General features: G+C 47.0%; 1 protein-coding gene across 2 annotated transcripts in view; it reads right to left on the bottom strand.

Annotated features, from left to right (window-relative positions):
- Nucleotides 1–12,529, bottom strand: part of MAPKAPK2 (MAPK activated protein kinase 2) — a 55,958-nt gene extending 43,429 nt beyond the window's left edge. For both annotated transcript variants that reach the window (XR_014470374.1, XM_083173048.1), the window contains exon 1: nucleotides 11,825–12,529. Coding sequence is in view for 1 of the 2 variants with exons in the window: in XM_083173048.1 (XP_083029174.1) it covers nucleotides 11,825–12,037 (213 nt within the window). In the remaining variant the exon portion in view is untranslated. The remainder of the gene's footprint in view (nucleotides 1–11,824) is intronic.
- Nucleotides 12,530–16,763: the final 4,234 nt, after the last annotated feature.

Genomic DNA, 16,763 nt, shown 5'->3' with positions numbered 1-16,763 from the left:
CTGCTCTCATGCACGCTCACTCCCTCCCAGTGGGAGGAGACGTTCACCCACTGCCGGGAGCTGCATACTGTCCCCCACCCTCCTCCAGTTCTAGGGATGCCCATCGACGATTTCAAATAATCGATGGTTTATGGCCGATGTTGAATACTTTTGCCATCGATGTGGGAGGATCAGATTTTTCCCTACATCGATGGCAAAAGGAGAACCGATCAAGTTTAAATTTTTTTAAGGTGCCGGGACACGGAGCATAGCTCCGCCCCCCACACCCGGAAGTCCCGCCACCAAGTTCTGATTGACCCATGGCCTATTCAGGTCAGATATAATGGATGACCATCGATAGCTACAACCAATCGATGGTTATCCAAGTAATATGTTACTACTATCGATGGCGCACAGTCGAGGGTGCAAAATCGCCATCAATGCCAACCATCGATGGCGTCTGCACCAATGCCTATCCCTACTCAGCAACAGCCAAAAACCTTTACTACCCCTCATGCCCACACATCTCTATCACTGCCCTGCCTCCTGTTCTTCTGCCCCGTAACTTCCGCCAGTGGGGAGCCGTTAACCGTGTGTTGCCCACATTCCCCTATCATGCTTTACCACCCAGCCTCCTGCTCTCATGCACTTGACTCCCACCCAGTAGGAGGAGACACTGACTCAGGGGCACCGTCCTGTACTCCCGTGCTGCCACGCTGGACCCTCACCCACTGGCAGAAGCTGCACAGTGTCCCCCACCCTCCTCTTTAGTCCCCCTTATGCCCACACACCCCATCACTACCCAGCCTCCTGTTTTCCCGTGTCGTGACCTCCGCCAGTGGGGAGCCGCTGACTCAAAAACACCCTACTATACTATTGCACACACACACACCTCAACAACCGCTTTTTAATTAAACAAAAGAATACACCCCCCCTTCCAAATCATATACTTTCTATTTAACACATTTCACCTATAACTCAAGTTGCAATACAGGGCATCTTTCATACAATTCTAACCATATTTCTCAATACAAATGTTCACAAATTAAGGGGCGCAAACCCTAACGACTGTGTGAAGAGCGCCCGTAGGGCGTGATGAATCACCTAGTACAGGGGTACTCAAACTATTTTGCTCTGGGACCCCATCAGACAATAAAAATAATTGCGGGACCCCAGCAAGTTACAGCAGAAGGTCATCACATCACATGTGTAGGCAGCAGACAGCATGTACAGGGCAGCATTGTGGAGACACAAAATGATGGGAGGAGCCTGAAGTAACACACAATTCAACAGATATTTCAGACTCCTTCAATCACTGACTGAGATTAGAAAAGTCATCAGCCTGATGGTCAGCAAAATGGAGTCGCGACCCCATGCTGAGAAAGTCGGGACCCACTTTGGGGTCAGGACCCACAGTTTGAGAACCGCTGACCTAGTATGTACATATGTGAGGGCTTTTAATCAAAAGGTGTAAGCAACTTTCTTAAAATTAATGTGAGGAGGTTCTGGTTATTATTTATGAAGGACAGTAAAGCATTCTAGAGATGTATATTTATTATTGTTGGTTCTGTGAGTGCATCCGGTAACAATACCCAATGAATTTCATTTGCAATTTTCAATCTGGCAAATCCCTGCTTCTATAAGGTTTCCTCTCCCTCACAGCAGTTTATCACTGAGAGTTGTTGCAATATACAGTACAGTAGCCACCAGAATCAAGATTTGAAAAAGAGTCGAATTATACTCACCGATAATTCCTTTTTCTTCCTAGAGATCCCATGGCAGCCATAACACTGGGATGTTCCCTTCCCCCATAGAATTAGACAGGATAATTTTTCTCTAGGACCGCCCACCTTGGGGTATAATAGCCTCCTCTTCCCCCTCCTCCATGTCTTTTCTTGTCTCCGAATATGTCCTGGAGAAAAATACATAACACAGGGAGGGCAAACCAGTGGCTGCCATGGGATCTCTAGGAAGAAAAAGGAATTATCGGTGAGTATAATTCGACTCTTTCTTCTACGATCCCCATGGCAGCCATAACACTGGGACATACCCAAGTAAACACACGGGAGGGCTAGATACTGCATGAAATATTTTATATATATATATAGTCATTCACCCGTAAGGGCTTCTTGTAACACATGCGTCCCAAAGTGGGCAGTAGAAACGTTGAGTGAATAATGGTTTGAGAACGTATGGATGGACGACCATGTTGCTGCCTTACAGATCTCAGCTGTTGACGCCTTCGCCTTATTCGCCCATGAGGTAGACACTGCCCGGGTAGAGTGTGCCTGTACTATGGAAGGTGGTGCTTTGCCTTCCTTCTTATAAGCGAATAAGATGGTCTCTCTAATCCACCGAGATATGGTCTGCTTCACCGGTGCTTTACCCTTTTTTATTCCTTCCGGAATCACAAACAGGTGTTTAGTTAACCTGAAAGGCTTCGTTCTCTCCAGATACAACGTTATCCCTCTCACCAGGTCTAACGTGTGCCACGCCTCTTCTTCTCTACCTTTAGGCTGAGGATAGAAATCAGGTAAGGTTATCTCCTGGTTCAGATGAAACGCTGACACTACTTTGGGGACAAAGTCTGGATGTGTCCGTAATACTACCCTATTAGGGAAGATTATCAAGTATGGTTCCTCCATCCACAGTGCCTGAAGCTCACTAACCCGCCGTGCTGAAGTCACAGCTACTAGGAACACCACTTTCCAAGTTAGATATTTTAGCGGGCAGTCTTCAAGTGGTTCAAAGGAATCCCTTGTTAATACCGTCAGAAGCAGGTTTAGATCCCAGGGGGCGACAATTGATTTTATCGGTGGCCTGATCCTTTTCATCGCCCTACCAAACCTTTTAACAATTCTTTCTTCTGCTAGAGGTCTGTCCAGTAACACACTTAATGCAGATATCTGTGCCTTAATCGTCGCTGTGGCCAAACCCATCTGGAAACCTTCAAACAAGAACTGTAATACTTGGTCAGTAGGAATGTCCAAATAGTTATCTTTGAACTGTCCCCAACTAATAAACCTATACCAGGTTTTATAGTAGGCCTCCGATGAAACCTTCTTTCTGGCCCTCAGCATCATTTCAATCACTTGGGGTGACAAATTGTGTCTCTTTAGAATCTGCCGCTCAATTTCCACGCCTCTAGTTGTAAACTCGCCGGCTCTGGGTGCAGCATAGGCCCCTGATGAAGAAGGTCCCGCCTGTTGGGTAGCTGCCATGGTCCCTGTATCGCCATCCTTAAGACATTGGAAAACCAGGCTCTTCTTGGCCAATGTGGAAGAATTATCAGCACTATTACTTGGTCTTCCCTGATCTTTTTCAATACTTTGGATATCATTGGGAATGGCGGGAACAGGTATCCCAGTTTGAATGTCCACTTGATTGAGAAAGTGTCTAACGTCTTCGCCTGTGGATGATAATACTTTGCGTAGAATTCGCTCACCTTTCTGTTCAAATAGGTGGCCATCAGGTCCACTTCCGGTGTTCCAAAGATTCTTGTTGTCTGCAGAAAAACCTCGCTGTTCAACTCCCATTCTCCCGGCAATATAGTCTTGCGACTCAGGTAGTCTGCTATGACATTTTTCTTGCCTGGAATATAGGTTGCCGAGATTGACCTTAGGTTGTTCTCCGACCACTTCATAATTTCTTCCGACATCCTCATCAGTTTCAGGCTTCTGGTCCCGCCTTGATGGTTTATGTGAGCGACTACAGTCACGTTGTCGGACATAATCTTCAGATGGGTGCCCCGAATCTTGGGTCTTAGTTGACACATAGCTTCCCAGACTGCCTGCAGTTCTCTGAGATTGGAAGAGTTCCTTGCTTCTTCCTTGGACCAAGTTCCCTGGACCGACATCTTTTCGAGGTGACCTCCCCACCCCACTAAGCTGGCGTCCGTGGTCAGGACCAAGAACTGTGGGTTCTCCAAACTTGATGTCTTGTTTTCCAAGTCTTGGAGCCACCAACCAAGAGATTGCTTCACCTGGCTTGATAACTTTATCATATGTTGATCCCTTAGTCCTCTTTTTAGTAAGGGCAGAAGAAACCACTGAAGCTGTCTCGAGTTCCACTGTGCCCACGGAATGACTTTTATACAGGAGACCATCATTCCTAGTAACTGTACTGCTTTTATTAGGGGAATTTTCCTTCCTTGCAGGACTTCCAGAATTAGCTCCCTTATTTTCATGCACCTCTCGAGAGATAGGGCTACAGAATAGTTTCTGGTATCTATCCTTACCCCCAAAAAAAGAATATTTCTGGTCGGTATCAACTGACTTTTGTCTCTGTTTATGACCCATCCGTGGCTCTGCAGTGTCTCTGTGACCAGGTTCAAGCTTTGCTTCAGCTCGTCCACTGAGCTCCCAGCTATCAATAAGTCGTCCAAGTATGGCCAGATCTGGACCTTCTGTTTTCTCATCTCCGCTACCAGCGTAATCAAGACTTTGGTGAAGACTCTTGGGGATGTCCTCAACCCAAACGGGAGGCACGTGAATTGGAGATGCTGGCCGGCCACATGAAATCTTAGGAACCTTCTGTGTTCCATACAAATCGGGATATGGTAATAAGCGTCCCTGAGGTCGATTGACACTAAGTACTCGCCCTGTCTTATGCCTGTCACTATGGATGACAGACACTCCATGCGAAACTTCATTTTCTTGATAAAACAGTTCAGGTCCCTGAGATCCAGGATTGTCCTGAAACCTCCACTGCTTTTTTCTACTAAGAATAGGTTGGAGTAGAATCCCTTCTTGTGGTAAATCTCGGGTACAAACTCGATCGCTCCTTGCTTCAGTAGTTGGCTTATCTTGGAGCATAAAACTGACCTTTTTTCTTTTTCTATAGGTACTCTGGACGTCAGGAATCTGTTCTGTAGTGGGATTTCCATAAACTCGATATGATAACCCTGTTGGATTATCTTCAGTACCCATCTGTCGGATATGGTACTCTCCCATTGGGTCCTGAATTGGAGGAGTCTGGCTCCTATCACTGCCTCCTGGGCATAGTCATGATCTTCCTCTGTCAGGTTGGAAGCGTCCTCGAAAGGGCTGGCGAAAGGCTTGCCTTGAAGTGCTTGCTCCACCTCTCCTATAATAAGGCCTACCAGGCCTATAACTCCTAGAGTCCCTATAGGATTGCTTGGTCGTGCTGGGGTACGGGAAGCGACTCTTCCTGTCCTGCGGGAGACGTACAGATTTCCCTCCTGACAATCTCTGTATCATAGCGTCCAGGTTTGAGCCGAAGAGAAATTTCCCTTCAAACTGCAGAGTAGTCAGCTTGTTCTTGGAATTCGCGTCAGCGCTCCAGGGTTTTAGCCACAGGGCCCTCCTTGCGGTTACCCCTGCTGCCATAGTCTTCGTTGCAAAGGCCACTGAATCTAGGGAGGCCTCGCACAGATAATCTATGGATTTCTGCATCACCTCCAAACTCTTCAATACATAATGTTTAGATATTCTTTCCTCCACGTCTGTCTGTAGGTTAGTCGCCCACAGTCTCAGGGCCCTGGACACCGATGCGACTGCTACCGTAGCCTTAAGAGACCCAGCTGAGGCCGTATGAACCTTCCTAAGTCCGTTCTCAATTTTTCTATCCATTGAGTCTTTGAATGCTGCTGCGTCCTCCACCGGAATAGTAGACTTGGAGGTCAGCTCTGCTACAGCAGCGTCCACCTTAGGGATAGAGCACCATCCCAGGAACTCATCATCCTTATACGGATACATCTTCTCAATACGATTTCCCAGAGTCAGCTTTTTATCCATATTCGTCCATTCTTTGGAAATGGTATCTCTTACCATTTTGTGAACCGGGAACGTTCTTCCCTTTTTCTCCCTATCTTCAAATAGGGGGTTTTTCTCCGACGTACCTGGTTCTTCTTTATAATTCATAGCTTTATAGATGTTTTTTAATACATTTTCCACCAGCTCCAAATTAAAAGATCTTACATCTTCAACTTCACCTTCATCTGTAGAATCCCTTCTATCACCCTCTATCTCTTCAATTGTATCCTCCTCCTGGCTAAACTCCGCCTGGGTTCTGGATCTTTTCTGGGTCTGTGACTGAGCAAACTCCTGCTTTGACACAAAGGACTCTTTCATCCAGTCCATGAGTTCTCTAAGAACATCTGACTTCTTTTCTTTCTTTTCTAATCTGTCCTGCCTGGACTCACATTCTCCACATAGAGATTTCTTCTGGGCAGATGCAAATGATTTGTCACATGACATGCAATTAGTCTGTATAAATTTCTTTTTGGCTGTTCTCTTCTTAGGAATAGCAGGTACATCCTCATCCTGTTCTATAGGCACACTACAAAAGAGAATATACTAAGTACTATTCTGTAATAAAATGCTACAAATAAACAGCTAATGCCCACAAAAACCAAGGGCTTACCTCTGAGGGGCATTATCCGGCTTATGGGGAGAAGGCTCATCCATGATGCACACAGCAGTCAAAAACAGCCAGGCACTGAGATCAGTGTAAGGCACGCTGTCCATTTGCACCTTTAAATATGGCGCCTTAACCCTCAGTTCCCCGGTTCACCTTCATTCAGGATGGCCGAGCGGAACCAATATGCTTCCCCTTGTTTCCGCGGGGAAGCATTTACCGCCCGTCCCCCGGCGTTTGCAGGCGGAAGTGACGCGCGCGCACACTTCCGCCCCTTCTGCCTGATGTATCCGGAGCGTGCAGACGCGGCTTCCAGCCGGTCTGCATCCACTCCACGTGGAACGCGCACACAGCTTCACCCTGCCACAAGGATCCCGCTGGCGCCCTGTGTCCATCTACTACAGGTACCTCCGCTCCACGTGGGACTGTCACCATTATTCACATCGCGTATACAGGCAGGAACCATTGCACTAACATAGCTAAAGCTAGTTAGACACTTCTTCTCCCCGGGGAGCCACCCCTTCAGCTCCATGCTGCGTGAGGTAACCCTGCTTAAAACAAACATAACAGCCTACTCTGTCCTAACTCTAACGGAGACAGGAAAAAAGACATGGAGGAGGGGGAAGAGGAGGCTATTATACCCCAAGGTGGGCGGTCCTAGAGAAAAATTATCCTGTCTAATTCTATGGGGGAAGGGAACATCCCAGTGTTATGGCTGCCATGGGGATCGTAGAAGAAAAAGAAGGGATCCTGTGAAGCTTCTCTGGCTGGCAGACACCCCAAAAGCATAACAGAGATGCAAAACTAATCTTCTAGATAAATTGAGCTTCATATGTTCATTACAGCAGCCGGGTATTGTAGGGAATAGTTTAGCACAGTGGTTCCCAAACTTTTTGCAACCTCAACAAGTTTCTTATTGGAAAATATAGGGAAAAAAAATTACTATTAAATGAAGTATATTGTGTCATCCTTAGGATCACTTATGTGGTGGGGTATAGGCAGGGCTATTTTTGTGCAGGCTCCAGCAGGAACTGTGGCCCTTATTCTAGTTCACTCTTTCTGACAAAATATTTCATAGATGGACAAAACCATGTGCACTGCAGGTGTAAAACCCCACCCAAATCTAATTATCTCTGCACAAGTAACACCTGCCTTACCTGCAGTGCACATGGTTTTGTCCATCTGAATATTTTTTCAGAAAGAGTGAACTAGAATAATGGCCACAGTTCCTGCTGGAGCCTGCACAAAAATAGCCCTGGGTATAGGATTCACTTTAGTTTCTACACATTATATGAATGGCAGCCATCAGCACTGGTTTTGTCTATTACACAGGTTTTCAGTCAGTCCTCAGGAAACGACACTGTGCATGTTTTGCAGGGCTCCTCCTAGAATCAAGTGAAATAATTAGTTCCACCTGTGGATCTTTTAAAATGTGTCAGTGAGTAATGAGTGCACCTGGTGACCTGGAAACATGAACACTGTGAGGTCCTAAGGCCGGTTTCACACAGTCCGGCTCCTGCCGGACGGTGAAATCCCGCACGGCCAGAGAGCCGTGCCGCACACAGTAGTTTATCATGGAGGGGATGGCCACAGCCCGGCAGCCGTCCCTTCCAGTGGCGGGATCCGGCTGCAACCGTCCCATGTGATGGACACAATAGTGTCCATTCACAACTAATGTGTGCGGCATGGCTGCCTGCCCGTGCGAGATTTCGCCGTCCGGCAGGAGCCGGAGTGTGAGAAGCCGGCCTAAGGACCAAGTTTGAGAACTGCTGGTCTATTGCAATGAACATTAATAATTTTATTGTTTGTTTGTTTTTTTAACAGCCAATCATTTACAAGGCAAATCCAGGTTGCTTTTGCATTGTAAACTGTTGCAAAAGTAAAACAAATACAAAACAATAAAAAAAAAAAAAAAAAAACCACACACGCACAAAATCTCAAACCCATGGCAACTCGGAGGCTATTAGCAGCCCCGTGTAGCTAAGCCCGCACTACCACGCGATTTCATAAGTTAACTGAAAATAATGCAAATTTAATTTAAAAAAAAGTCAATGGCAGGGTTGCCATTGAAAATGCATACTATAATTTCCCTTAGTGATGTATACACACCCATTCTGACATAGGAGACACTATATTTTACAGTTGATCAAATAATTAGACAATATGGTTCAGTTCACACCAGGAGGACACGACCATTATGCCAATACCAACATCAAATACACGATATAGAAGAAAAAAAAAAAAGCAATATATCTGGCAAGTTTATATACTGCCCTACAACTTGCCACACAGCCGAGAGCCACCCTGCATCTGGCCTGTCAAAGTATAGTTCTAGCTAGTGCTATAGATCACAAGATTATTTGATGAATTGCATATGTCAGTGTGCTAACCCTATTGCAGCCAAGTATTGACAATTTAAGGCAAGCAGGTGGAATAATAATAATAATAATAATAATAATAATAATAATGTTAAGTACACGTAAACCACCTATAACCCAGCACCCTCGGTTCCGTCACTGTGTCAGATAGTCCATTGGGTACTTGCTTCCTAGCACGGCCACACCGATTTGCATCGGGGTGGTCGTGTCGGAAAAATCGCATGCGATGCGACCGACGCGATCAACCCGATTTTTACATTGAATCCAATGTGAATAGGGTCCCTGGGACCCTATTTTACATTGGATTCAATGTAAAATATTCCCCAGACCCCCATTTTTACCCCCTTAATGCCGCCACCCGACGACTGACACCAACCCGAAGCGTGGCGAGCGCAGCGAGCCTGCGAGGGGCGGCGGTGCGTGTCCTCCGACCTTTTCATACCCCTACTATCCACGTCGGGGTGGAGTTGAGAACATAAAGTGTGGCAAGCGCAGCGAGCCCCGCGAGGGGACGCGTATAACTTCACAGGTATACACGACCGCTCGCTACGCTTCGGGCTCGGTGGCTCGCTGCGCTCACCATACTTTATATTCTCAACTCCACGCCGACATGGATAGTAGGGGTATGAAAAGGTCAAAGGACGCAAACCGCCGCCCCTCGCGGGCTCGCCACGCTTCGGGTTGGCGTCAATCGTGGGGTGACGACGGGGCCATATACAATGTGAAATGGGTCATATTGGCCCATTTCACATTGTTTCCTATGTGAGATGGACTTAATCAAGTCCATCTCATCTTGTGCCATTATAATGGCACAAGACCGACGCGATGCTCCCGATTTCAATGTTAAAAAATATTTTAACATTGAAGCCTATGGCAAAATCGAGGGCATCGCGTCGGGGGCCATGTTAATGGCCGCGACCGAAGCGATGCCCCCGATTTTGCCTTTGATGGTAAAATGGACCTGATTTCAAAGGAAATCGGGTCCATCGTGTACCTTAACTTTAAGGTACACGATGCCCGCGATTGTGGCCGTTCTAGGAAACAAGTACCATCCATTGTGCCGGATTATCTTTGGTATTCGCTTCACAGAATCACACACACACACACACACACACACACACACACACACATCAGACCCGACCAACTTTTATCCAACTAGTTGGTTGGCTGGACTGAAAATCTGGTACTGTGTGGGGGCAAATGCCAATAAGCAATTTGCTCACAAACGCAGGAGAATGGACAAAAACATTCAGTAAAATTGTTTAAATCAAAAAGGTCCAACTACAGTACATTGTCTGAGTGACAGTTGTCCATTTTCAGATTTGGGAAACAAATGACTTAATTACATTTGCTCCTATCCAGTACCAGGTTTTTATTCCATCCAAGCAACTAGTTGGATGGTTGGAGGAAAGTTGGTCTGATGTGTGGCCAGCATTACATGTTCCAGGCGCCTCCTCCGGCCACTGATCTCCCCCTTGCGGCGTGATCCCATGTCAGTATGACTTCCCCTCACCCCTGCCTCACTTAACCCTCATCTCACCAAATCCTAATTTCCCCCCAGCACCCAATGTGTCCGGATTAAAAGTGGTGCCAGGAAAAACGGTGGGCAACCTGTATCTTAATATAAATGGTTGTGTGGATTTAGAACTAACAATGGATAAAGGGAAGCATGATTCTCACTCGATGTGTACAGGTAAACAAACGTTCACAGCAGCTCACACATCTGACAATTTTGGACCTTTAATCGGTTTAAGAGTTTACCGGTTAGCTCACTTAAGCTTTGCATTACTGCCATTCAGAAAGATAGAAATATAGGCCCTTATTCAGATATGATCGCAGTACAAATTTGTTCTCAAAATGGACAAAACCATGTGCACTGCAGGTGAGGCAGATGTAACATGTGCAGAGAGGGTTAGAATTGTGTGAGTGTTTTGTTTCTGTGCAGGGTAAATACTGGCTGCATTATTTTTACACAGCAATTTAGATTTGTTTCAAACACACCATACCCAAATTGAACTCTCTCTGCACATGTTACATCTGCCCCACCTGCAGTGCACATGGTTCTGCCCATTTTGAGAACAAATTTGTACTGCGATCAGATCTGAATAAGGGCCATAGTCACAGGTTCCTCAACAATATACTTTTGTAGGATATAGGTCAAATAAAATGTGCAGTTTTTAGCAAGGCCTTTTATCAACAGCAAATTGGCACCCCCTCAAAGACCATTACAGGTTTGTTTTTATATACTGAAAGTGGAGCTACAGTATGTTAGGAATAAAAAGAAAAGAAAAGGTCTATAATATATGTATAATATACAATATGTTTTCTATAATTCCTGCAGATTAAGAACATCCTGTAGAAGATTATTTTTATATTACAACTTTATTCTAAAAAAGGAACCCGTCATCCCCTTGCAATGCTCAATGTAGCCTTCATGTGCTTCAATATCTGTGACAGGTGTCCCTTGCACTGTCCATGTATACAGGATGCTGATTTGCTCAAACAGCTGTCAAACCTACACTCAATCTGTCAGTCAAACAGTTGAGGCCTTTTAAAACCAGACTTATGGAAGTGTTCTCTATATAACATAGCAAAGAAACATCAAAACATTTGGTAAAACCCCAACTTTAGCAACATAACTTGTACACCAGATTACGCCACAAATTTTTAGGGGTCAAACCTATTTGCAATGAATTTACAATGTGAATCATCACGGCAGTACTTTACGCCGGCTGAAATTCACATAAAAGTGCCTGTTGCCCCATAGGGGCTGATATGGTGCCAGTGTTTAAACACTGCTTCATCAGCACCGCACACACTTTGCAGTTAATAGGATCGACCCCTTCGAATACTGTCAGATTCCAATATGATAACACTAACCTAAAACCGAAGTACTGTGTCTTAAAACATTACGCTTCCTTGTGGTATAAAAGAAGATGCAATAACAGCTTCCCCTTGGTAATGACATTACTTCCACTTTTTGTTATCATAAAGCAAATACTTGTGAGCTAGTTGTATGAATGGCCACGGTCAGCCATCTGCTCCCTATTGTCAGATAGAAGCACCCCTTCCTCCATTATCCCATTTACCTTCAAGGCAAACTTTTCACCAGTCTTCTTGCTGAAGATCTCTAACACTCTTCCATTGATGCCCAGTCCCAGGACCTGGTTGGTCACCTTGTAGTCATCAGTAATAGCATTTTTCTTGATGGGTAGGGCAGATTTATACTGTGGTTGCTGCTGTTGGACTGGGGGCTGGTTAAGTGTTGGTGGATTAAGGAAGGGGAGCCCCGGGTTCATCATGCTTAGGAACTATATGTACCCACTAAAACAGGAAAACAGGACGGTGTGGCCGGTGCTGGCTGTACCTGGCGATCTATATATAGGGCTCGGTGGGGCAGAGAGGAGATATTACGTTCTAATCACCGGCCATATAACCAACAAAGAATCTATAAAAATCACGGCGTTTACATCGGACATAAGGAACGTACGTGGGGCCCCTGAGCCTAGGACTCTATGGGACCCTATATGGAGAGGGGGGAGGGGCCCCTGAGACTTCACCCTTTAAAGGTCCTACAAAGTGAGCAGAAAGCCGGAGGTGCCAATTGGTGTGTTCGGAGGAGGAAACCCTCGGGCGGCTTGGCGGAGAGCCCGTAGAGAACCGGCTTCACGCGGAACTCCACACCGTGACCGATCGCTCTTTGGAACGTTGACTCTCCGGCTGCTACACAACGTTCCAGCGCCGGATCACTTCCACGATTACGTCACAGCCTCGCTTTCAGCCTCGGCTGCCGCTCTTAAAAGGGCGACACAAGCTGTTAAAACAGCAACTGATAGTGCTGCCAGTGGGGCCCCCAACAGTCTTCTTCCCACAGTATTGTTTGTGACGCTTGCTTAGCATGTGGTATGTTTTCACCAATAAAAAATTCAATAAGAAGCGGGGGTTTTGTTTTTATTCAGTCTGACACTGAGGCTGCTCTACTACTTCTCTTTTTGTAGGCAATCTGAAATGAAACTAACAAAACCGACTGACTTTAGTCTTTAGCTTTTAAAATCGAATTGCAGCTGAAACACAAAACCGGATTTCCTATTTTGCAATATAAAAAAAATAGCAAAATCCAGTAAATTTACCCCTTGGTTAGTAACTAATTGATAGAAGCAAGAGGTAAAAGAGAGGCAAGATATAACAGTTTCCATACTTTGGGGCAGAGGCGTAACTAATATTGTGGCGCCCCCCCCCCCCCCCGCCAAAAAATTACCTTACCCCTCCGCATGCCGCTGCCGGCCCCGCATTCAGTCCGGCACCGCAGATAGCCTATTAGCTATTAGGGGGCAGCCATTTTGTCGTGACATTTTTCATTACTGCAGGAGACGGAGCCCGGAGGCTATCTGTAGTGCCGGACTGAATGCGGTGGCGGCGGCATGCGGAGGGGTAAGGGGGGGTCTGACCAGAGTGCCCGGGCACCGGGGGCGCCCCGCTGGCGCTTGCTCCCCCAAGCAGCCGCGGTGGCTGCCTTACGGTAGCTACGCCTCTGCTTTGGGGGTTATGCTGATTCATTCGCAGCAGGGTTGCGTTCACACGGAGACCAATGTTTTAGTACTGCGAATATGCAGGGTGCGTGCTCCCATGGCAAACAGTTTGTTTGCTGTGTGCACGCACCCAGGACTGGGGGCGTTCCCATGAAAACACTGGGCATTCTCATGCTAATGAGGCCATGACGCAGGTGCTTGGGGTGGGCAGCTGATATCACCGACTGTCAGCTGCCCGCCCATTTCCTTCCGAGCATGCACACATATGTAAGTGAGTTGAGAGTCACTTTTATATGCGTGCACCTTCCACATCTTTCGATGGTTGGCGACCATCGAAAGATGTGGGAGGTTCCCCCTGCGAATGGATGTTACTGTGTAACATCCATTCACAAGCCAGTGATCAAAAAAGTAGCAGGACTTTATCGCCTGATGGTTTTCGTCTGCCCTGTGAATTAGCAGTCGTGTTATCGGGTTTGAATTAGCCCCTATGTTATTTCAGCATACGTTGTTTCAGCATGGTGAAAAGGGCTGCATGTTATATTTTCTGTTATTTCCTTTTTGTTTGAAATTGCACCATATGTTTGTGTGTCTAATTTGTAATCCTGTATATATCATGTTTATGCGGCGAGGGGGGTTGTATGGTCGAGGATGGCTTATTTTCGGCACAGAAAAGCCATCCTCGCCGTCCAACCCCTCCCTCGCCATATTCAAAGTTTGGCCAGAATCCTCGCTGTTAGAGGACGGGGAGGATTCCTTTAAACTGCGAAGTTCGCCGCAAATGCAGCGAGTCCACTGCATTTTCTGGCAAGCCTCACCATTTTGATGGCCACGTTTTCTAATTTTCACTGCACAAGTTGCATCTGCCTCACCTGCAGTGCACATGGGCCCTTATTCTGGTTGGTGCGGTAATATCCACGTGCGTTCGTGCCGCCGATGTTTTGTGTCTGCGCATGTGCAGAGGCGTCTGCGCATGTGCGAGCGGGACGCACGGCCACATTCCGCATGAAATGTGTACACTACTAACAGGGGGTGGAGAGGGGTGTGAAGGGCTGTTTGGGCTCATTACCATATGTTTACACCCCGCGTTTCATTGGCGTTCTCATGCAAACGCTGGGCGTACATATGGTAATGCGGCCGTGACGCACGTGTAGGGGGCAGACATATGACATTGCCGGATGTCAGCTGCCCGCCCAGATCCCTGCTTTTGCACGGAGAAATGCCCGTGTGGTCTGAGGTTGCGGGAGCTGGCGGACCACTCGGCCCTGCATTCGATGTTCTGCAACCATTGAATGATGGGGGAGGTTCCCTGAGATGGAGGAGGTGTATTCATGAGAAATACACGTGCGGTCCGTTCGGACAGCTTCTTACCGCGTACGGACGGAGTTGGCGATCCGTATGGAAGGCGGGGTTTAGGACGCACGGTGCTGGCCGCATATTCGGATTCGGCCGCACCGATCAGAATAAGGGCCATGGTTTTGACCATTTATGAAGAAATTTGCCTTTGCGAGTGAACTAAAATAAGGACCCTAGAGCAGTGGCGTAACAACAAATTTTGCCCCCTCCCACCCCAGTTAAGCCACAAGCCGGGCTTAACTGGGGAGCTGGCAGGGGGGTTCGTGTGGCGCGGGGGGTAACTGCGGCGCTGTCTGCAAGCCGCGGTCAGAGGGGTCGCTGAGGCGCTATGTATTAAGTTGGCGGGGTCCCTGCAGTGACTTGGAAATAACTAGCATTATCCGCCGGGCAGTGGCGGGGAAGCGCTGCTGGGTTTGAAAACACTGGTCGCACGCTGATTGGCTGAGATTCATTGATTTCAAAATCAGACGCACTTCCCACGCCGCCGCCCGGCGGATAGCGCTAGTTATTTCCAAGTCACTGCAGGGACCCCGGCAACTTAATACACAGCACCGCAGGGACCCCTCTGACCGCGGCTTGCAGGCAGTTTTTTTAGTCAAAATGTGCGGACAGGTGGTATTTCATGCCCTACCATCCACTAGGGCGTGGTGGGAGAATGCAATAGTGTGCTGAGCATAGCGAGGCTCCTGTGCCTGAAGCATAGCGAGCGTAGCGAGGCATGCGAGGGGACGAAGTGGAACATTTTGGTGTCCATGTCGACCCGAAATGTGCCGACAGTATGTGCCTAAAGCATGGTGAGCGTTGCGACCCATGCGAGGGGATGCGGTGCTACGTTTTTTGTCTCCATGTCGATACGACATGTGCCGACAGGCGGTATTTCATGCCCTACCATCCACTAGGGCAGGGCTGGGCAATTGCGGCCCTCCAGTTGTTGATGAACTACACATACCAGCATGCCTTGCATCAGTTTCAGCATGGCCACATAGCAAAATTAATGCAAAGCATCCTGGGATGTGTAGTTCATCAACATCTGGAGGGCTGCAATTGCCCAGCCCTGCACTAGGGCGTGGCAGGAGAATAAAATAGTGTGCCGAGCGTAGCGAAGCACCGTTCCCAAAGCATGGTGAGCGCAGTGAGAGGTGCTACGTTTTAGAGTTAATGTTGACTGTGTTGACATTCCGATTAAAAAAACATGTTGACTATTTCAATGTCAACCTTACCCATGTTGACCTAATGACCCTGTCGACCTTACCCATGTTGACCTAATGACCTTGTTGACCTTCCTGCATGTCAACCTTAACTCATGTTGACCTACTGGTGTCGACCTAATGCTTGTCGATCATAATGCTGGTGACCTAATGATCCATAACCTTTTTGGACATCTAGTGCAAGCTAGACAGGGAAAGCAGGTGTCTGGCAGGTTACTCTGGTTTAATGCAAATGTGGCAACTACTGAAATGCACTGAGTACTTTCCAAGTACAAAAAAAGGTACTTGTGTAGTTTCACGGCGGCAGTTACGTAATCAGCCTAGCGTCCCTGTCAGAATCAGTGTAGTGTTAACGCGGCCAGCATAGTCAGCGTCCCTGTTAGTATCAGCGTAGTGTTCCCACCCGTTCGCGGCTAGCCGGAAATTACGTAGTTAGCGTAGTCAGTCAGGCGTCCCTGTCAGTATTAGCGTCGTGTTCCTGCCCATTTGCGGCTAACCGGAGCTTACATTGCGTAGTCAGTCAGCGCTACGCAGTTAGTGTAGTAAGTCAATGCTTATTACATTGGGCGGTATTCAATGAGCCTGATTCGCCATGTTTTTATGGCGAATTTGTGCTGTTTGGCGAATTTCTGACTAAAACGGTGAATCACCCTATTCAATGACCACATGGCGAATACATTTAAAGGTTTTTTTCGCCATGATTCACCGAGTAGCAATCGCTATCTTTTTATGGTGAAGTGGAATGTGAACTTTTAAAATAAAGTGTTTTGTTTTTTACATTTGGTGTCAAAAAATCAGGGATTTTATTCTGAGGAGGGGCATGCTATTTTTATTCATGTGCTGTAAGCACATGAATATAGATTTAATAAAAAAAAAAATATATATATATTTTTTTTTTTTACACAGCAGCCAGCAGGGGGCGCCGGAGCCGAGCCGCT

Source organism: Crinia signifera, chromosome 2 (assembly GCF_055691185.1).
Source record: "Crinia signifera chromosome 2, ASM5569118v1, whole genome shotgun sequence".
Taxonomy (NCBI): domain Eukaryota; kingdom Metazoa; phylum Chordata; class Amphibia; order Anura; family Myobatrachidae; genus Crinia; species Crinia signifera.
Note: the sequence above shows the minus strand (reverse complement) of the source record. Positions and strands in the feature narration are given on the sequence as shown.